The 22,854-nt window shown below is 41.3% G+C and overlaps 1 protein-coding gene across 1 annotated transcript in view; it reads left to right on the forward strand.

Annotated features, from left to right (window-relative positions):
• RGS4 (regulator of G protein signaling 4) overlaps nucleotides 1-22,140 on the forward strand; it is a 31,033-nt gene extending 8,893 nt beyond the window's left edge. The window contains exons 2-5 of the mRNA XM_030207510.1: nucleotides 2,439-2,543; nucleotides 9,281-9,342; nucleotides 20,145-20,311; nucleotides 21,351-22,140. Of these exons, the coding sequence (XP_030063370.1) occupies nucleotides 2,439-2,543; nucleotides 9,281-9,342; nucleotides 20,145-20,311; nucleotides 21,351-21,590 (574 nt within the window). The 3' untranslated portion in view covers nucleotides 21,591-22,140. The remainder of the gene's footprint in view (nucleotides 1-2,438; nucleotides 2,544-9,280; nucleotides 9,343-20,144; nucleotides 20,312-21,350) is intronic.
• Nucleotides 22,141-22,854: the final 714 nt, after the last annotated feature.

Raw genomic sequence — 22,854 nt, forward strand, 5'->3', positions numbered from 1 at the left:
GGTGCCCGAACTGACCAGATGACCACCGGAAAGAATCGGGGATCACCTCCCCTTAATCCCCCCCGTGGTCAACAACCCCCTACCCCTCTCAAAAAAAATCTTTAAAAATATTTTGTGCCAGCCTCAAATGTCATACTCGGGTCCTTCACAGCAGTATGCGGGTCTGTGGAGCAGTTTTAGTGGGTGAAGTGCACGTCAGGCAGGCGAACCCAGGCCCCCCCCCCCACCTGTTACACTTGTGGTGGTAAATGTGAGCCCTCAGAAACCCACTGTACCCACATATAGGTGCCCCCTTTCACCCGTAAGGGCTATGGTAGTGGTGTACAATTGTGGGTAGTGGGTTTTGGGGGGGCTCAGCACACAAGGTAAGGGAGCAATGTACCTGGGAGCAATTTGTGAAGTCCACTGCAGTGCTCCTAGGGTTGGTGTCTGGCATGTCAGGGGGGACCAGTGCACTACAAATGCTGGCTCCTCCCACGACCAAAGGGCTTGCATTTGGTCGTTTCTGAGATGAGCGTCCTTGGTTTCCATTATCGTTGAAAATCAAACGACCAAGTCTAGGGACGACCATCTCTAAGGGTGACCTAAATTTCATGATTTGGACGTCCCCGACCATATTATTGAAACGAAAGATGGATGTCTATCTTGTTTCAATAATTCGGGTTTCCCTGTCCCTCCTATCGGAATGTTTTGCGAGGACATCCTCAGCAAAACTTGGGCGTCCCTTTCGATTATGCCCCTCAAATTGTGCTTATATTGCAGTCATTGACGTGCACCTGAAGCAGATATAAATAGCCATGTTTAATTTTTTAAGTACACGAGTAGATTAGCATATTTTATAATTTGCATACGTAAATGCACACTGCCTAAACTCCACCTGGTACATGCCTGTCGCCAAAATATGCACCATCGTGTCAGTGCTTGCTTCTACATCGGGCAGTATTGTATAAGGAGCCAGTTACACTCATGTGCCCACATAGGTTAAAAAAAAAAAGCTTCTATATTGCTTTTAATAGTACATCAAAGTGGTTTGGAGGCTAAGAACAAAAAAAAGAATGACCACTATTAAGAGGAAAAAGTAATTCATCCTTCCCCCCCCCCCCCCCCCCCCCCAAATGAACCCACACACATGTCTAAATTAGTGGCTGAACTCGAACAGCAAATGTAACTTGAATCATTTAAATTAGACATTTCAAGCTATAGGAATATGGAATATAGTTATAATTTGAAAATATCTGACTTCTGTTTAAAATTATCCCCCCCCCCCCCAGTTCTTTAAATGGTGCTCAAAATTGCCTGCATAAATTTGGACATGAGCCTATTGTATGTGTCCAAGTTAATTGAGTAACAAGCTGAGTAGCACCAATAATTGGGTGCCAACAATGAATTACTGGTGTCAGTTGGCAACAATTTGGATTTGCGCATGCATCTTGCTAGGCGCTATTTTATAAAGATGCATGTGTAAATATTTTAGCAGACAACTAAAAAGAGGGTGTGGCTATGTGAGGACCATGAGCGAATCAGGGATGTTCTGTAAAGATGTGCGCAGTACAGTGGCGTAGCCAGACCCAGTATTTTGAATGGGCCTAGAGTTGACTTAGACGGGCCCTTCCAAACCATGCCACCCCGCCCTTTTTTTTTTTTTCTTTCAACTACCTCATCAATATCTCTCCTCCGTGGCATCTTGACATCTGCTTGCCCATTGCTGAACCCTGTCCTTCCTTGGTGTACCTTACAGGTGTCCTCGACACCTGTAGTGATCCATTATTGCTGCCTGCACCGGCCCCACAGTGTCTTGGTATCTGTCTGCCCATTGGGAACCCCCGTCCCTCGGTGTACCTTACAGGCATCCCTGGCACCTGCAGTGATTCACTATTGCTGCCTGTCCCAGTCTCACAGGCTTCCATTGGCTGGATCTCGCCAGACAGGAAGCAGGAAATGACATTAGCAAGGGCGAGGCGGGTTCAGCGACAGGCGGGCAGATGCCGGGGTGCTGCGGAGGAGGAGGGATGTTATGTGGGGTTCTGTTGCTGGGTAGGTCCAAGCCATGAATGGGTGGGCCAGTGCCCACCTGTATAGCTACACCACTGGCACAGTATTATAGAATTTGGGGGATCGTCACCTAATCTAGACACAAGGATTATTCCAGGGTTAAGTTGGTATAAATCCTCGTAGCCAAAAGTAGGGTGCAGATCCTGGTGCTACACACTATTCTGTAAATGGCGCCCAACTCATGGAGCCATTTATAGAACAGCACTCAACATGCATTTTTTTTAGTGCCCAAATTTGGGCACCATTTACTGAATCTAGTCCTATGTTTACTGCACAACAGAATATACAGAAGACCAACTTTGTCTAAATTAAACTCTCTCAAAGTCTCGGGTGGTCGAGGTAATTGCTTTTTTCCCCCCCCTCTTTTTTGTTCTGCTGTTCTGTAGTGCAAAAGATATGAAACACCGTCTTGGGTTCTTGCTACAGAAACCTGAACCATGTGACCAGAGCTTATCCTGTGACAAAAAAGATAAAACAGCTTCACCGCCACGGTAAGTTCAGCTTTTATCCCTTATTCATTTAACTGTTAAGCATTTCTGTATAAAACAGTAGAATCTACCTTTGAATGAACCTAAACTTGGTTCTTCCTATGGTTTGGGGCTTTGATCTAGTTGTAGGTAGAACAGAATTGGTAACTATGGGGTTTGGTGATAAATATTTTGGTCCTTTTGGAGGGAATGTGCTTGTTATAGGCATGATGGGCCAGATTTAAGCGGGCAGCTCACAGTAATCGTGTAGTACGATGAAGCTGCCGTGAAACATTGCAGCAACAATTTTTTGAGGCCCGGCTGCTAGGGGCAGGAGCAAGGAGCTGTTCTCCTTTCCCCTATAACCCTCTGGTTCACCAGAGATTAGAAGATAAACTGGGGGGGGGGGGGGGTTAAAACAGTGCAGGCTGGGGAAAAGCTTTTTAAAAGCTTTAAAAATCACAGATTTCAACAACTTGTGGAGGTTTTTTAAGCCCATGATGACAGCACGTACTCCATACATTTAAGGACTTATGAGTCTGTTGAGGCTTTTTCCTCCACTAGTATGATATACCCAGCATTTGCAAAGCATTGAGCTTTTTGTCATTCCAATATTAGTGAGGATTTTTGGTATACTGTGTCTCGGAGTTTCAACATGTACCTTGTGTCTGTTGCTTTCCTTATATTAATTCTTTTCCTTTCCTTATATTAATTTTGTAAACTGCCTTGGCTTGTGTTGCAATAAAGGCAGTCTAGCAAGCTTGAAATAATTGACAAACGATGCCACTCTTGATATGTTGTAGTTCTGTTGCCTCTAATGGCTGCTAGCGCATTTGAATGCAAAACTGCTTGTCTTATGGTAGTGGTTCTCAACCCAGTCCTTGGGGGGCACACTCAGCTAGTCAGGTTTTCAAGATATCCACAATCTATATGTATGAGAAATTTACATAGCCTCATTGGTATGCACATCTATCTCATTGTGGATATCCTGAAAACCTGACTGGCTGGGTGTGCCCCGAGGACTGGGTTCAGAACCACTGCCTTTTTTACTTTAATGAACCTGCATGAGGCAAATAATTTTAGTCTGACAATAAAACCAAAAAGATGATTTGAAGTGAATACAAACCAAAAATGTTTGCCATGTGCATCTCTAACATCCAGTAGCAACATTCCTTCAGATGCTGTGGTTCAAACCTTGGGTCTGAAAATTAGAATGACCTCTTATGAGATTTTTTTGAAATATTCACCCTTCTTGATCAGACATGAACACAGAAGAAACAATCTCTGCAGCTCAAGAAGGACACAGTGAAGGAGACAAATATCTCAAGATGACTCTCTGTGTTGGAATCCTTTATTAACAGCCAAGATTTGACACGGGCCGTGTATCAGCTACCAGTCTGCATAAGGAGTCCATATTCATTCATTGACTTTCAGTTCCACAGAGTTTTTTGTGACACTTTAATATATAGGCAACACATGCAGCACACTAAAATCTTCTGGCACTCATCATAGCCTACAAGAAAAGGATTCTAGCAAAGTCACATGAAGGTGTGTGCTGCCAACCTTTGTGTTACATTGGAAAGCCCTCTTCATTCAACTGAAACAGCGCTTGCTAAAGTCTCCAATGACCTGTTTCTGGCCAGATCCAAAGTTCTCTATTCTAGCCTCATCCTTCTCGATCTATCTGCTGCTTTTGACACTGTTGATCACCTACTCCTTGATATGCTGTCCTCACTTGGATTTCAGAGCTCTGTTCTTTGCTGGTTTTCTTATCTTTCCCATCATACTTTAGTGCATACTCTGGTGGATCTTCCTACACTTCTATCCCCACTATCAGTTGGTGTGCCTCAGGGATCTGTCCTGGAACCTCTTTTCTCCATCTATACTTCTTCCCTTAGTACTCTGATCTCATCCCATGGTTTTCAGTATCACCTTTATGCTGATGACTCCCAGATCTACCTCGCCACACCAGAAATTTCAGCAGGAATCCAGGCCAGTATCAGCTTGCCTGTCTGACATTGCTGCCTGGATGTCTCACCACCATCTGAAACTAAACATGACCAAGACTGAGCTTCTTGTATTCCCCCTAAACCAATATCTCGTCTTCCCTCATTCTCTGTCTCTGTGGATAACACTCTCATCCTCCCTGTCTCATCAGCTTGTAACCTTGGGGGTCATCTTCGACTCCTCTGTCTCCTTCTCTGCACATATTCAACACTGCTAAAACCTGTCATTTCTTTCTCTATAATATCACCAAAATTTGTCCTCCTTTCTGAGTGCACTACCAGAATCCTTATCTACAGTCTTATCACCTCTTGCTTAGACTATTGCAATTTGCTTCACAGGTCTCCCACTAAGCCATCTCTCTCCCCTTCAATCTGTTCAAAATTCTACTGCAGGTCTTGTATTCCGCCGGTGTCGCTATGCTCATATTAGCCCTCTCCTCATTTCACTGCATTGGTTCCCTATCCGTTTCCGCATAGAGTTCAAACTCCTCTTACTGACTTGCATGTGCATTCATGCTGCAGTTTCTCAGTACCTCTCCACTCGTCTCTCCTTACACTCCTCCCTGGGAACTCTATTCACTGGGTAAATCTCTTATCTGCACCGTTCTACACTGCTCCTTTTATCTTTCTGCACCATATGCCTGGAATAGACTTCCTGAGCCAGTACGTCAAGCTCCATCTCTGGCCATCTTCAAATCTAGGCTAAAAAGCCCACCTTTTTGATGCTGCTTTTAATTCCTAACCCTTACTCACTTGTTCAGTACCCATGTTTTATCATTCCCACCTTAGTAATTCCCTTATCCCTTATTTGTCCTGTTTGTCTGTCCTAATTAGATTATAATCTGTCGAGCAGGGACTTTCTCTTCATGTTCAAGTGTACAGCGCTGCTTACGTCTAGTAGCGCTATAGAACTGATAAGTAGGCTATGACGAGTGCCAGAAGATTTTAATGTACTGCTTGTTGCCTATATAGTAAAGAGCCACAAAACCCTATAGAACTGAAAACCAGTGAATGGATATGGATTTCTGATGCAGGCTTAGTATAGCTGAAACACAGCCCGTGTCGTCTTGTATGTTAATAAAAGGATTTTAACACAGAGCGTCCTCTTGAGATATTTGTCTGCTTTGCTGTGTCTTCTGTGCACCCTTCTTGATCTTAAGGTTTCTCAAATTGCTATAGAAAGCTTATTGTTTATCATTTATGGGTTATCAGGTTTTTGATATACTGCCTTATTTGCAGTGCAAGCCACAACAGTTCACATAACAAAATCAAAATTATACAAGAAAAGGAACTCCATAAAGTAACAGGAAAGTACATCATCACAAAGAGAGAGACACTAAAAATTACATTCTAGGGTAATATTTTTTAGAGTTGATACTATTAATAGAGACCAGCAGAAAAGGAACAGGGACTAGCTGCCTATTCTAGCTAGGCCAATATGAAAAAAAAAATGGGTCTCGAGCTTTGATCTAAAAATTTGTTTAGGGAGTTTTGGCACACAAGAGATAATGGTAAGGAGTTCCATAGTGCAGGTGCCAAAAAAAGCAAATTACAGCCCAGCTGATATTCAGCCAGTGACTACGGACTGTTGCCGGCTAATTTAAGCCAATTTACTCTGCCCTGGGTCCTAAATTCCCCTGCTCAGCTAAGTGGGTGCCAGCACTGCATATTGCTCAGAGCCCCTGGCTCCTCGACAGTACTGCTCCCAGCGCCACCCCTGGCCTGCCCACGTTTGGGCGGTCTGTGAGGCTATTCAGTGGCACAGTCCAGTTAAGTGCTGTTGAACATTCCATGTATTGTTTTTATTGTAGCATTTGATACAATTATCTACGGCCAAGTCCCAGGATACATGACAGACCTTATAGACCTAGCAATCAGAAACATAACCAGATCATCTTGAACATACCTAAACCTCCACTATCCAAATTGCAAAGAACTTAAATACAAAGCAACCGATGCATCCAGCTTATCCTATATAAGCACACAACTATGGCACGCACTGCCAAAAGCTGTGAAAACAACCTACGACCATCTAAACTTCAGGAAATCACTAAAAACCAACCTGTTCAAAAAGGCATATCCCACCTACCCAACATAAATGCCCACACTCTGCAGCACAGCAATACCAAAGCTCATAATGGACACTATATAACCTTTCCTCTCCTCAATACCCATTATACCTGAAACAGACGTACCTTTATTCGACCACAATATCACCTTGTATTTGTTTCTCTACCGGACTTGGTGAATGCCTTTATGGTACCACGTAAGCCACATTGAGCTTGCAAATAGGTGGGAAAATGTGGGATACAAATGTAACAAATATACTGCCTTTACTATCAAAAGGTCAAAGTGGTTTACAGACAATTCAGTTCTAAATACAACAGAAAAGAACTCCAGTTGTGTTCAAACAGTTTTATTGATGACCTTGTACAAAACAGATACAAACTATAAATCTTGATATACAAAAGTCCAACTTATCAGATCTTATACAAAAGTCAATAGAATAAAGTCTGTCATCAAATTATTTTCCGTTTTTCCCCTCTCCCCCTGTCTGACCCCTCCCCCCCCTTATGACAAATGTTTTTGTCAGTGTGAAGTGGGAGTTTAACAAAGGCAGTATGGTATCAAAAGCAAAACATTATGAAAACCCAGTCCATCTTTTTTCCCCCTTCCTGCCCTACACATGAACCTATACTGTGTATCTCTTCCATCCATACCCCCAAGGGATCTGTATTCTTATAACCCCTCGGGGAAGCAGAGTGGCACTTCAACAAAGTAGTCCCTAAATCCATTATCTCCCTCCCCCCAGTATCATCAATCAGACAAAATAGGGCTATCAAGAGGGTAAGGCCAAGGAATGGTACGGAGAATGACCTAACAAAGGCCATTTAAGATAAGACTTTCACTCCTGGGGGCAAAGAGGAAAGGAACTCCAGTTAAAACAATAAAGAACACATAGTCACGCATCACATAAAAATAAAAGGCAGTGGTAAATAATTTAAGCGGGCAAGACTGGCTCCTGCCAGCTTAATTGCTTTGAGTATCAGCTGGACTATGTCTAGTGGGCTCCCATCGTGCGTGAGATGGACTCTGAATGAAGAAGGTGGGTGGGCACATAGGGAATTGTAAGAGTTGCTAAGTAGTTAGGGACTCCCATATGGAAAGCTTTGAAGGAGAGTATGAGGATTTTTAAATTTAATTCTAAATTCTTTTGGTAGACAATGAAGGTGAAGAGGGGTAATATGGTCCCTAAGTTTTGCATAATAGAGTACATGGGCAGCCATATTTTGTTGCATCTGAAGTCTTTTTAATTCATACTTTGCCTCTCATGCCATTTTCACAGGCATTTCAATGTGTGGAACAGGGTACTCAATGAGGTTTCATGCAAATAACTGTGGGTGGATATTGTAGCAGCGCAACCCCCTCCCTCCCCCAATAAAAACAGATCTTACTACTGAGGAAATCTGTTGAGAGAGGGAGAGGTTTAGAGTCAAGAATTACTCCTAAATATTGAAAAGAATTGACGGGATATTGGTAGGTCAAAAAGGGTAAGAGCAGTTGGCAGTGAAGATTGACCAGCGAGCCAACAGGCTGTGGTTTTGCTGGGATTCAACACAAGGTGATAATTATGAAGCCAGGCAGCGATGTCCTTTAGACAAGCTGGAAGAGAGGAGATCAGGTGAATCAAGTGAAGTAATAAATTAGAAATCTTTACACCTTAAGGCCGATATTCAGTGCTAATTAAGTGTCCAGGAATGGGTCCTGGCTGGTTAAATAGCATGTAGCTGGCTAAAAACTAATTCAGCTCAAGATAGCAGTTATCTCCACTGAATATTAGCGCTTAGGGGGAGATTCTATATAGTGCCTAAAAAATCGACACTTATTAGCTTGTTAATCCAATTAAGTTATGCACATTTTTATAGAATACACTTGGACTTCAGTGTGGATCTCTAGGGGCACTATATAGGAACCAGGGGTTAGTGCATAGTGGCTATTGTGCAATATAACCAGCTAGCTGCAAATATTCAGAGCTTTGCTGACTAAGTTTATTGGCCAAATTGGACCGCCTAGATAGTGGTCCTCTCTCTGGTCACTATAAATTTAACCGGTCAGCGATCTTGGCTGTTTGTTTAAGCCAGCCAAAAAAAACACCGGATATTCAATGCTGGTCACCGGAAACGTTCCAGCATTGAATATCCAGGCTTAATGCCGATTGTGGCACTTAGCCAGCCAGCCTACCTTCTGTTGGCTGAATATCAGCTGGTTTGTATCTATTTTACTAAGAAGTAAACAGCATTGATAGTTCCACATAAAGTTATTTTTTAAAATAAGTGTAGGTATTAGCAGAGCCACCTAGAGAAATAGTTGGGCCCGGGGCAGAACCGGACTGACGCAAGCCGCACTGCCCCACAAACTTGCACCGCCGCTGCCGCCTACCCTTTACCCTTCTGTGTTTGCCTCCAAGAGGGGACCACGGCCCGGCACCAGTAGGCTGCTTCCTGCTTTCATGGTCTGTCCTCCTGCTCCTGTCCATGCCAGGAGTCAGGACCTGGATGACTGCATTAACGTGATATCAAGCTATCATCCAGGTCCTGGGGAGGACAGACCTGGAAGCAGATAGCAAGAAGAAGCTTGCCAGCACCAGGCCCCCTTGGAGGTCGGGCCTGGGGAATTTTGCCTCTCAGCGGCCCAGGGTTTTATCTACACTGAATGATTTTTGTCTTTCTCTTTTTTTTGAATTATCACTTGAAGAGTTAGTGAGGAAGAAGTGAAGAAATGGGCGGAATCTTTGGAAAACCTGATTTACCATGAGAGTGAGTATCATGTGAACTAGGTTACGCATGCTGTTTGCACCCTGTCTCTGCTTTCCTCAGTATGCCCAGCTACCATACTGCAGAACAAGATGATTGCATTCACGAGTTGCATGCTTCTTCCATGCATGGGAAAACAGTCACATGTTCAACAAAACAGTCCTGTTGAATAACTCATGATGGGCTTCCACATATATGCTGATCATTTAAAGCAAATAATTGCTACCTATAGAAGGCAAAATTTCAGATCCTTGATCAACTAAAGAGCATGTATACACCATTGTACTGTTTAAATTCTTGAGTACTAGCATTATATTTTGGACCACTTTAATCCAACAATAATTATAGTGTACATGTAGGCCCTTCCTCTCAAAAGAGTGTGTGTAAGAAGGGAAACTACACTTCTAGCCTTTCTCCAACTGGCATTGACAAATTTACTTTTCACTTAGGATATCCTTCCTGCAATAAATTTACTAAACTCGTATGATAATTTGATAACCAGCTTAGGGCGAATGTTTGTGTGCTCTTTTACTGTTAGCTCCAGTTCTTAGTAACTAGGGGGCCCTTTTGCAAAACTGCAGTAAAAGGTGCCCTTAGTGCTTCCTTACGTGGATTTTTACCACGGGGCTTATTTTTCCATTTTCATTATTAATGGCTACGCATTAGTTTTTCCCATTATCACGTGACCATTAGCTTGTGTGCCTCTATTGCCACCCATTGTGTAGGTGGTAATGGCTGACGTTAACCACACGCTAATTGGTTTGTGAGTGGCAGTGACACTGTGCTAACTGATAAGCCCAGAATATACCCACACTCTGTCCGCAGCAGACCTACCCCCAGCACTACAAAAATATGGGTAGTGCATGCACATACAAAATGACTGTGAGATGCTTGAGTGTGCCCCAGGGTAAGCCCTTTTTTTGAGCACGTTATTGCTTACCTCAGCTTAGTAAAAGGACCCATAGGTCTCATTGCTAAAATAGCATGTTAGTGATTTAAAATAATGCGCCTTAATAGTAGCCCACATTGATAACTACAGCTCTTAATCTGTTTCTTTCACACTCTCAGGACTTCATTGCTTCCCTAATGAAGAGTCACCTACTGGAATAGTTCTGAGATTATCTACATTCTAAGACACCTTTTTATACCTAATGTCCAGTGACTATACTACTTACTAGCAGGACAATGTTTTCTCCTTTCTCCTCCAAAAGTTGATTACCTTCTGCTCAGTGTGCTGCTGTGGCTAAGAAAGCAAATAGAATGTCAGCTATTAGGAAAAGAATGGAAAACAAAAATGAGGACGTTATGCCTTTGTATCGCTCAATGGTGCGAACGCACCTCGACTACTGTGTTCAGTTCTGGTCACTGCATCTCAAAAAAGATATAGTGGAATTAGAAAAGGTGCAGAGAAGGGTGACGAAAATGATAAAGGGGATAGGACAACTTCCCTATGAGGAAAGGCTAAAGTGGCTAGGGCTCTTCAGCTTGGAGAAAGGCAGCTGAGAGGAGATATGATAGAGGTCTATAAAAGGAGTGGAGTTGAACGGGTAGATATGAAGTGTCTGTTTGCTTTCCAAAAATACTAGGACTAGGGGCATGCAATGAAGCTACAAAGTAAAATGAATCGGAGAAAATTTTTCTTCACTCAACGTATAATTAAACTCTGGAATTTGTTGCCAGAGAATGTGGTAAAGGTGGTTAGCTTAGCAGAGTTTAAAAAAGGTTTGGACGGCTTCCTAAAGGAAAAGTCCATAGACCATTATTACAATGGACTTGGGGAAAATCTCTGGGATAAGCAGTATAAAATGTTTAGTGCTTTTTGGGGATCTTGCCAGGTATTTGTGACCTGGATTGGCCACTTTTGGAAACAGGATGCTGGGCTTGATGGACCTTTGGTCGTCCCAATATGGCAGTACTTATGTACCAATTGGGTGGAAACTCGTTTTCTGCACCTAGTTGGTACTGACTTTTTTTCTAAACTGTTAACACCTTTCTGGCACTGGGTAACACTGAGATTATAAGAACTCTTTTGCCACAAGAAAACTCACCTGCTCTCAAATATTTTCTTTAAAACCACCATTTATATCCAACCTATCTACATTTCTAGGCAGAATCGCATTAAACAGTATCGCATTAAACAATGAAATATAGTACATAAAACAAGAATCTCCTTAATCATAAATTTTCTATTCCTGTTATGTGGTTTTGGGAGAGGAGGTGGGTTAAAGGATAGATTATTATTATGCTCACCATCAGATTTAGAAGATTCTTGGATGCAGTTTGAAGGTTTGCTACCCTTACCTTGAGGTCTTTCTAACAGATTGCCTATGTGTGACTCCAATTTATTTTCTTCTTTTTCCTATGTTTGAATATGGTTTGTTTAATTTCCTGATCAAGAAGGCTGTGTTCTTGACATGTATAAATAAAAACATAAAAAAAAAATAGAATACATACAGCAAATGTGGACCCAATATGATCTTTTGATCTAACTTCCTGTTTTTTAATTACATTTTTTTTTGATTACTTTACTTTTTCTTTGCTTGTCACATTGTGCAGTCTTTTGGACTAAATTGAGATTTTCATTTTATTGCTTGATATTTTGATATCCTGATCATTTTTAGGGGTCCTTTTACAAAGGTGCACTGAAAATGGCTTGCGGTAGTGTAGGTGCGGGTTTTGGATGTGTACAGAATCATTTTCAGCGCACCTGTAAAAAAAAAAAAAAAAAAAAAAAAGCCCTTCTCCTTCCCCCCCCCCCCCCCCCCCCCCCCCCCCCCCCCAAAAAAAAATGGATGTGGTGCTATATCAAAATTGCCACATGTCTATTTTGGGTCTGAGACCTTCCCACCAACCATAGACTTAATGGTAAAGAATTTGGACGGTAACGACCCTGCTCATGTCAGATGCCACTTGGCGCACGTCTGCTACACGTGCCAGAAAATAAAAAATATTTTTCAGAGGCGTGCCAAAATTGAAATTACCGCAAGGGCCACACGATAACTGGGTGGTAACTCCAACTTGGAGGAGTGCAATCGTATTTGCTGGAACGCACATCAGGAGCTGCCATCTTGCACATTCCATTGATGAGACAGTTCTGCATAGTAGAAAGAAAAACCCCCCAGAAGTGCAGCATTGTCAATAGTAGATTCTTCAGACTGGAATAGACTGCCACTGGAGTTACGAACAATTGGAGAATAGCTGTCGTTTTAGAAAACGGAAATATTTTTTACCCAGACCTTCATGAATAAAATAGTAATGAAGGTGAACATGGTTCTTTAGTAAAGTTGAAAGGTTTCATTTAGAAGTGATAAAGACAGGCGCAGGTAAATATAATGTAATCATGTGAAATGGTTTGTGTTTCTATTACATTTTTTAGAAAGATTTTGTGGTTATTTCAGAAGCATTTCCTTGTGTAGATAGTGGCATTTAAATGTGTAGATTGCATATATGTTTATGGTGATGTCAGAAAGCTGCTATTTACAGAGGCGATCCATACTATGCAGAGATTTTAAGATGGTGTGGTTTGGGTATGTCTTAGATGGACAGAAATCTGCATGCGTATTCCCTATTTTACAAAGGGATACAGTATATGGGGAAACATTTTTCCCATCGGGTTTTACACCAACTCAGAAGCATGCATAGATTTTTAAAAGATGCTCATTTTAGCCAAGACTTTACATGTGAGATTAAGGGAATAATTGTGACTATCTGGGGGAAAAGTGACAAACGTAGCAGATCCAAAATGTTGAGAATGGATGATTTTTCATGTCATGAGTCCAGAAGCAGTCTGTAACTTTTTTTTTTTTCCACTTAAAAGGATGGTCTTTTATTACAAATTATTTGCTTTAACAGAATTCATTAACACCTCATTTTGTTTCTGGCAACGTGGAGGGGCATTTTCAATATGATGTCCCAAGTCTGTCTTGGCTGTTTTGCTCAAAATGTCCAGCATCCAAATGACAAATACAGCAATTTTCGAAACTGCAAAACATCTCCCCCCCCCCCCCCCTCCCAAAAAAAAAAAATGGATACTTACTAGAGGTATTAGTGCTCTGTGCATTTATCTTTTTTGGTCCATTAAAAAAAAAAAAAATCCAAGTGAAAAATACCCAAAATGAAGCCATTGGGATGTAGGAGGAGCCAACCTTCTTAATAGACTGACCACACAGATATCCCAGCAGAGCAGTGGGTATCACGTAAAAGCTCTCAGGTACACATCTCACCATTACCCCCTTATATTGTATGGTGAGCCCTCCAAAAACCTACTCTACTCAACTATACACCACTACAATAGCCAATATGGCTGCAGGTGCCACCTATATTTGGGTACGGTAGGTTTTTGGTGGGTTTTGGAGGGCTCACCCTACAATATTGTTACACTTTTCACCACAATTGTAACCGAGTGGACAAATGCAAGGTGATGCACATTGGAAAGAATAATCCGAATCATAGTTACCTGATGCTAGGGTCCACCATGGGGGGGGGGGGGGGGGGGGGTTAGCACTCAAAGATATAGGTGTCATTCTAGATAATATGCTGAAATCTTCTCGGTGTGTGGTGGTGGTGGCCAAAAAAAAAAAAAACAGGATGCTAGAAATTATTAGGAAAGGGATGGTGAATGACCGAAAATACTATAATGCCTTTGTATCGCTCTATGGTGTGACCACACCTTGAGTATTGCATTCAGTTCTGGTTGCCGTATCTCAAAAGAGAGACAGCGGAATTAGAAAAGGTTCAAAGAAGATTGACTAAAATGATAAAGGGGATGGAACTCCTCGCTTAAGAGAGGCTAAACAGGTTAGGGCTTTTCAGCTTGGAAAAGAGACGTCTGAGGGGAGAGATGATTTAGGTCTAAAAATCCTGAGTTATGTAGAATGAGTAGACGTAAATCAATTTTTTTTTTACTTGCTAAGTACAAAGACTAGGGGACACTCAAGGAAGTTAACGTAGAAATACTTTTAAAACAAATAGGAGGAAATATTTTTTCATTCAACGAACAGTTAAGCTCTGGCGCTGTTTACCGGAGGATGTAGTAACAGTGTATCTGGGTTTAAAAAAGGTTTGGACAGATTCCTGGAGCAAAAGTCCATAGTCTGCTATTGAGACAGACATGGGGAAGCAACTGTTTGCCCTGGGATTTATAGTATGGAGTGTTGCCATGATTTAGGTTTATGCTAGGTACTTGTGACCTGGCTTGGCCACTGCTTGGAAAACAGGATACTGGGCTAGATGTCTCATTGCTCTGACTCAATATGGCTACTCTTGTGTTCTGTTTACAAAGCCATGCTGGCAGAGTGGTACTGCTGACACACTGTGGCAACACCTTGTGGCAGCCGCTAGTGCAGCTTTGTAAACAGAGGGTAAGTTATTTTAAAATAATTTGTACACTACTTTGATTCTTTTAAAGAGTGGGTAATGAAGCTAACATTAAACAATTGACAACCATTAAAATCATAAGTACACCCCAACATGGCCATGTTTTGGGGCACATTCCTGCATCAGGGATCCTAATTCTAAAAGTGCTGATTAAAAAAAAACAAACAAAAAAACCCAATCCAACCTGTGTTTACATTTTAAAAGGAGAAAATGTAAAAAGCAGCTGGATTGCTCTCTGATGTAACACAGTGAGGTGGGATGGCTTGAGCAAATTTTAGAGTATGTGTGATTCCATTACTAATATACCATCTCCTATTCAGCTGCACTTACCCAGAGTGCTGCTGAATATCAGTGCAGACTGCCGCAGTACTCTCCGCTTAGTGCGCAGTTGGGGCAGACTCAGAAATTAGCTGGGCATATTCAATGCCAACGCCTGGATGATTATTTGACTATGTAGGACCACACAAATAGCTGTCCTAACTGAGGCTGGATAGTTGTGTGGATACCAGTACCTGGATAAATCAGACGGTGGCCTAAGACGCGATATTAAGAGTTGATGCCCAGATGTGACCCAGCAGTGAGTATGCAGGTTTAATATTTACTCCAAAGAACATGGGGCCCTGTTTACTAAGGTGCGCTAATGTTTTTTAGCTCGCACTAAAATTAGCACATATCTCTAGTGTTACTATGCGCTAAAAATGCTAGTGCGCCTATAGCATGGCTTAGTAAACAGGGCCCATAGTGTAATATATGTATGACAATCTAGATCTAGCATTGAATTTTAGATAAGACCCCTAGATACTCTGTTCTGCAGATGGAAAAAGTGTTTCCCATGATATATGACAAAATGAGATGAACTACATTGAGGTTAATATTACTTGATTGCTCTCATGGGTGAAATGAAGTCAAGCATGGGCTGAGAATGAGTCACCTTAAGTTTGAGTCTCTGGAAACTCCGGTGGTCCAAGTGGATTAGAGCAAAGATTAGGGCATATGCTTTGACCACCCGGGATTGCCTTTTGGCTAAAAGTCAGGCCAGCAGTTTGGTTCCCATGCTTTGAGTGAGTAGTACGTGTTAGCAGTCGGTCTTGAATCAGCTGGAGAGAGGGCATTTGTTTGTATTGTCTACCACGCAGAAAGAAATGATGTGATGGATGCTTTTTAGCATCTGGTCCAATGACCCTTCCGGAGACCTTTTTATGCACACTTGATTCCTGCTTCTTTTTCTTCCCAGCTGCAAATGCCACTGGAAAATAAGAATGATGTTTTCGAGACACTAAATGAACTTTAAGTTGCTGTCCGCCTTTAGTCTAAGAGCTTAATGCTTCTGTTTTTCAAGTACTCTGTACAAGTATAAAAAAAAAGGGATTTGCAAGCTGGTATGTACAGACAATAAACTAATAACATGAATCTATTTGAAATGCATCAAAGAGGAAAATAGAAAGTGGATTGTCAGAGATAATCTTCCTTTTTGTCTAAGGTATCCTGGCTTCTGAAATCAGCTATCTAGATTCACTCTCCTGATCAAAGCCTGTAATATTTCACAACTATTCAATTCACCTCTCCTACTCAAAACCATAATATAATTCACTCTTCTTACCATCTGTGTGCTGGACAATCCCTGTGCACTGAGACTCTGTTTATTTCATTTTAGCTTTGTTCAGCAACATGAAAGAACCCGGACTAAACTATATTCAAGCAGAACCCTCAGCAGCTTGAAAATGGAGAGCAATAGTGATAAAGGACAGGAGCTTATAGCTTACAAGAAAATCTTCCCCCCCCCCCCCCCCCCCAAACATAGCTAGTTTAGTAGAAGAAGACAAAACAGATAAAGTTGTAGGTGGAAAAGCAGAAGGGCACCTTAACAGCAGAGCAAGATCCCAGATTTAAATTCTGGTTGCAATTCATAGGGTTCCTTTTACCAAGCTGCAGTAATAACACTGGCATTCACACTAGCCTCTTGGTATAACTTTGAAACAAACTTTCATACTATAATTAAAAATTAACATCTAACACCATGTAATTGGAACACATTTTTGTCCGCAGCTTTCTTCGTTCCATTAGTTAAAAATAAATCTTGTATCTCAAAATTAACTTGCAATAGAGCATATAACTTTCAATTCAATTTCTCAAGCCCATGGAGCTATTCGGTATCGAAACTAGCTCACAGGTATTTTCATAGCATTTCCCATGGTAACATTCGAGCTATGCCTTAGTTTGTGCTGCCTATAAGTGACCCCTTTCTATCCATAATTATCTTAGAAAGTACCCATATCCAACCCAATCATTGGGGTTCATACCCCCATGTTGTGCCACAAATGATGACAGCCTGGAGTTTGTCGTTGCTCCCCCAACATGAGAAGCTGTGTCCAAACTACCTCTTAAACAACCTTCCAGTAGATCTTGGATTGTGCTAATGTCTCCCTCTCAAATGAATAACAATCAAAACAGGTGATGAGAAACTCTTCTGTTCGAAGAGGGTTGGCAGCAGCTGATCTCAGGCCATTCCACATCTACCCAATTGTTGAATCCAGATGCCGTTCACTATTGTGAAGGAGCTCTCATTTCTATTCTACTTTTATTGTTGGGGTTTCCATCTGTTAGGAAAACTTGTTATAAAAGAACCAAGACAATTCTTTTTCTTTTCAGGCTAGTAAGTTGTGGAATTCTATTCCTGTACAAGATCGCATGATCTTGAGTTATTTACAGTTCTGCAAGGAGTTGAAAATGTATCTCTTTGATATTTAAATGACTTTTTTTTTTCTTACTTTCCAATTTGTTTTATACTTATGTAACCCACTTGACTCTGATTTTAGTGGGATATAAAAACCCTGAATATAATAGAAGAGAAATGTGCTGTTGTTGCCACACACAAACACCACTGAAAGACTACAGAACCGTACATCAAAGTAGCTGCAAATCATCTCAAACTGACCTAGTAATTCGGACTTTGAAATGTGACTTCTGTAACCCCACAGACGATAAAGGGAGATGCCTGGAGAAAATGCGATTCATAGGAATAACCCTAGCCACAAAATTTAAATGTCCAACCAGGGACTGTATCTCTTTCAGACTAAGCTTCCACTTTTCACAAGCAGCTAAAATCACCTCCTTCACAGCACTCACTTTCTCTCACTTTCTGTATTGGCAACCTGCATTCCCTATGCACTGAATCCAGATCTGTACCCAGAAAACTAATGTAGTAGTTGGGCCCCTCTGATTTTTCAGCTGCCGAGGGGATCCCTAACTCCACTGCAACACAACCAAAGGCATCCATCAAAAGAAAGCACTGAAGAGAATTCGCAGGCCATCCAAAAGAAAATCATTCAAATAATGCAAAATTGTGTCTATTCCACTAACTTCCTGAACTGCCCAATGAACAAAAGTAGTAAAAGCTTCAAAATAAACACACATTGCACACCCCATCGGCATGCATTTATTAAAATAATAAAAATCCTTAAACTGAACTCCCAATAAGTAGAATGAAGGGAGGTGCACAGGTAACTTAGGCAAAAAAACCGCGTCAATATCTGCTTTTTCCTATCATTGCCCTAGGATCCGACTAATGAAGCAACAAAACCGCTTCATCAAAGGATGCGTACTGTACAGAACAGTGTATTAAGTGGAATCTGCCAGGGTCCTTCTTTGGAATTACATCCAGCAGTGAGACAACACATTCATCCAAAGGAGGATCCTAAAATGGTCCCGCAGTGCGCCCGAGCCAAAATTCCTTGCCTATTTTCTCACACACCCTCTGGATGAGCTGATACAGAATTTGCATTAACTGATCTATGCCATAAAGGGGGCCCTTGAAAAGGAATAGGGAATCCCTCTAAAAATCCTATGCAAAGCAAATTAAACACCTATATTAGAGTAATTGGTAAGCCACCTCCTTAGGGAAGTTAAATTAATTGGCGAAGCAGCTTTATGAAGCAGCCTTCCCTTCTCCCCGAACTACTATCCCCTCCCCACTGGGCCAAACCCTGGACAATGGAAGGCCGAATGGGCTCCTGAACACTGACTACAGCAGTGCATGTGCACTACTGTTGGTGTGCACACATCTTCCAGCATTATACTGGAAGCAAGTGTTTATACTGAGGCCCATTCAAAGGGAGGCTATATTTCTGAACACTTCCCCCCCCCCCCCCCCCCCCGCCACTCCACTGACAGCTGGACCACCGATGTGACTGCCCCCGAATCCCAACTATGAACCTGAAAGCTCTCCCAACTGCGGTGTAACTGCGGCAGGGGATCCCCCATGAAAGGGCTACAGATGGCTAGGGGTCATCTCAGTTAACCACAAATCAATATCACACATACCCCAGGCATCTGATTTATCTTGGACTATACATTTACAAAACTGCTTGTTGTAATTAAGCCATGACCAGCCCCCATAAGTACAATAGGCCCACAGGATAAGATTAGAATAACGCAGCAAACCTGTTTTTTCTCTCCTAATACACTTGCAAAAATGTGAAAGACCAATCAATTAACAATCACTTTTTTCTTCCCTTCAGCCTTCCCCTCCTCGTTCCTGATCCCAATCAATTAATGCAAAAAGATTAATAAACCTGCCTCATAATATTTTCTGCCTCCATTTCTGCGAAATAAAGCAATCGAGGGGTGTGATCGCACACAACGTATGTCCCTGTTGAGAAACACCAGCCAGCTGATCTAGTCCATGCGAAGAGGACTCCTGCATCCTCTGTGCTTCCTCCGCACTCTCATCCATATCCAAAGAGGATGAAAGAGATGTCCATGACTAATCCCTCAAGTCTGATTCCCAAACTTGCATAGGATCACCCACCATGTCACACCTCTGACACTTCTCATAAGAATAGCCATACTGGGTCAGACCAATGGTCCATCTAGCCCAGTATCCTGTTTCCAACAGTGGCCAATCTAGGCCACAAGTACCTGGCAGAAACTCAATGGCAATTAATGCTGAAAATAGAAAATCGTCCATCTGTCTGCAACAAAAAGTGTCCTTAGAGCATGGGAAAGATCCATGTAAGGACATGCTAAAGCCACTTCTTGCCACAGCTTTGTAAAAGGGCCCCATATTACATAAAACATGTTTCTTAATGTTGAATATATTTTCTAATCCTTAGAAAGCTAGGGCAACTTAATTCAGACCATGGCATTTTCTCTTCAGAAATCACCGACTTCAAGCACTACACAATTAAAAAAAATAAAGCCATCGTACTCGTACTGTTCTCTTCGGTGTCCTACCTGTCACTTTTCTTCTCTGTCTGAATGCAAATGTAATGGCAGCCTAATGTGTTGAACCTTTAATTCTGAACTTTACTGATCTAAGCTCAGAAACTAGCATATTACTACTCATTTCCCCGGGTGAAAGTCTCATGTCTGTTTCATGGCCCAAGGAGACATATACATCTAATAATACAACTACTTATTTTCAATTCTAGGTGGCCTCTCTGCTTTCAAGGCTTTCCTGAAATCTGAGTACAGTGAGGAGAATATTGAATTCTGGATTGCCTGTGAAGACTATAAGAAAATCAAGACTCCCACCAAAATGGGCTCTAAGGCCAAGAAAATATATGATGATTTCATCTCTACCCAGGCAGCCAAGGAAGTATGTGATGTATTTGAGGTGGAAAAATGCTACAGGTTGCATCTTTCTGATAGCCCCACCCAGGTTAACTCTCAGAAACATGGCAGGACTTGGGGTAATGTGAGGAAACTTATATAAAGTTGAAGCAGAATGAGATTGTCCTCATTTGAAAATATGTAGGTATTATTTGGATTTTACATGGTGTCCAGGAAAAACAGGACCCCTTACATAGTTTCAAAATACTTTACAATTATTTAAACATTTAGGGCCCCATTTACAAAGGCGTGCTAATGTTTTTAGCACACGCTAAAAATTAACATGCGCTGTGTAGACGCCCATAGGGCTATTATAGACATCTACACAGCATGTGCTAAGTTTTAGTGTGCCTTTGTAAACAGGGCCCTTAGTATAAACAGGGCCCTTAGTATAACCTTTGAAAATGCATTAGTTTAAATGGCTTTTGTTAGTTCATAATTTCTGTTCAAAGTATCCTTCTTCAACCTTAACACATTCACAAAGTTTTTGATGCCACTGAGCTGTTAGCTCAATGAATTCTGGGGTTTTATTAAATGAGCTTATCTGTGTTCTCAGCTTGATATGCTGGAGCTCTATCCTGTTGAAAACTAAAGTACTCGGAAATGTCTCAAATGTGAGGCAGTAGGACATTTCTGGGTTATTTGGAAAACTGGTGGTGGTTTTTTTTTTTTTTTTTTTTTTTTTTTTTCTGGATTCCTTGTAGATTTAATTGTTCTATCCAAATAAAAGATCGATATGAATTTCAATTACTACTACAGGGATGCTCTTTGCTCTATCAGTCTAAGGATTAAGAGCTTGATGGACCAATTCCAGAATGGAACCCAGGCCTCCTTGTTAGAAGTATAGAGCAATTAACCCACTTATCCACTGAGCTTTCCCATAGCTTTCCCATAATGGAAACAGTTGTGAAGACCAATAAGTTAAATTGGAAAAAAAAAAGCATATTTTAAAACAATTTTGTGCTAAAGTCGTTGAAGCAATGAGTTTAACATTACATATCTAAAGATTCTTCTTCTTTCAACAGGTTAATCTTGATTCTAGCACCCGGGAAGAAACTAGAAAGAATCTCCTTGAGCCGACACCATTATGTTTTGATGAGGCTCAACGCAAAATCTTCTCCCTGATGGAAAAGGATTCCTACCGCCGATTCTTGAAGTCCAAGCTGTATCTTGATTTAGTCAGTCAGAGCATTAACAGTGGGACCAGGAAAAAACACAAGGGTCACAGTCTAGACTACAGTCATTTGATTCCTCAGTGTGCTTGAATAATTGAATTCAAGGACAGCAGTGGTGTTATTTAAATGTATTATAAGCTAAACATTCATCGTCGTAAAGCAAAGAAGTTATCAATGTGGTATATATGTAATCCACAGGACAAAAACAGCTGTGCTTCAAAGTGAACCTTAATTCTTCTCAATCGCACGTCTGGGGGATGCTGATCCATATGTTTTAATAGATAAAGTCCATTTTGCTATTTTTGTGTGTGTGGTTCAGAGAAGTAAGGGACTGATTTACGAAGGAGCCTTTTCACAAAGCAGCACTAAATTGTGGCCTTAGTGCGCCCTTATGTGGACCTTTTCCACAGGCTAAGGCTATTTTTACCACCACTGTACAATGACTGATTTTCTATTTTTGGTATTAAAGGCCATGCAATAATGTTGCCATTAGTGTTTGACCATTGGTGCGTGGGCCTTATTGCTACCTATGTTGTAGGTGGTAAGGGCTCACATGCTAATCATTTAGCATGCATCAATGCCGACAAAACTGATTAGCATAGGTATCCCCACTCGCTGCTTCCAGACACAACCCCTTGGTCAGTCTGCCTCGGCATAGGATTCTTCACCAGTGCTTATGAACAAGGATGGAGGAAATGCACTGTGCAGCACATTTAACATACTGACTGTACCCTACATTTTAACACTGGCTTTTGTGAAGACATGGTCTTTTGCAACACTAAAACATAAAAATAGAACAAAAATGGACTTTGGAAATGAATAAAAGCAGGTCCAACTTTGTAGAATTGCTGTTTTAAATCAAATCCTTTCACTGGTGAAATGAGCTCATGCATCATATTCGGGTGTCAAAATGTGTTGTTTACCATACTTCCTGTTGTGCTGTAAAAAGTCTGGTTCTCATGTACTGTATTACTATATGGGTGCTTTGCACATTGTTGCAGAATGAAAAAGCACACATGTTCTGTGCATGTCCCTGATATAACATGCCGTTTTTATAATCATACCACCAGCCTCCTTTATTTTTCATTACAACCTGTTCGTTTTACAATACTTAAACTAAGGCCCATCGTGTATACATGAAATAATACTACTCATGGCGATATATTCCATATGCGTTTTTATCACTTCCAGTCATTTTTTTTAAAACATTTTATCATTCTATTCTATAACTTGGTGCCTCAAGTTAGACAGCTGAGTGCCAATGATAAATTGGCATCTGTGAACCAAGATGCTGTTACAGAATATCAAACCTTTAGTATTCTATAAGTTAGACTGTAAGTTGGAGACACACCCA

The sequence above is a fragment of the Microcaecilia unicolor genome, chromosome 6, assembly GCF_901765095.1.
Source record: "Microcaecilia unicolor chromosome 6, aMicUni1.1, whole genome shotgun sequence".
NCBI lineage: Eukaryota > Metazoa > Chordata > Amphibia > Gymnophiona > Siphonopidae > Microcaecilia > Microcaecilia unicolor.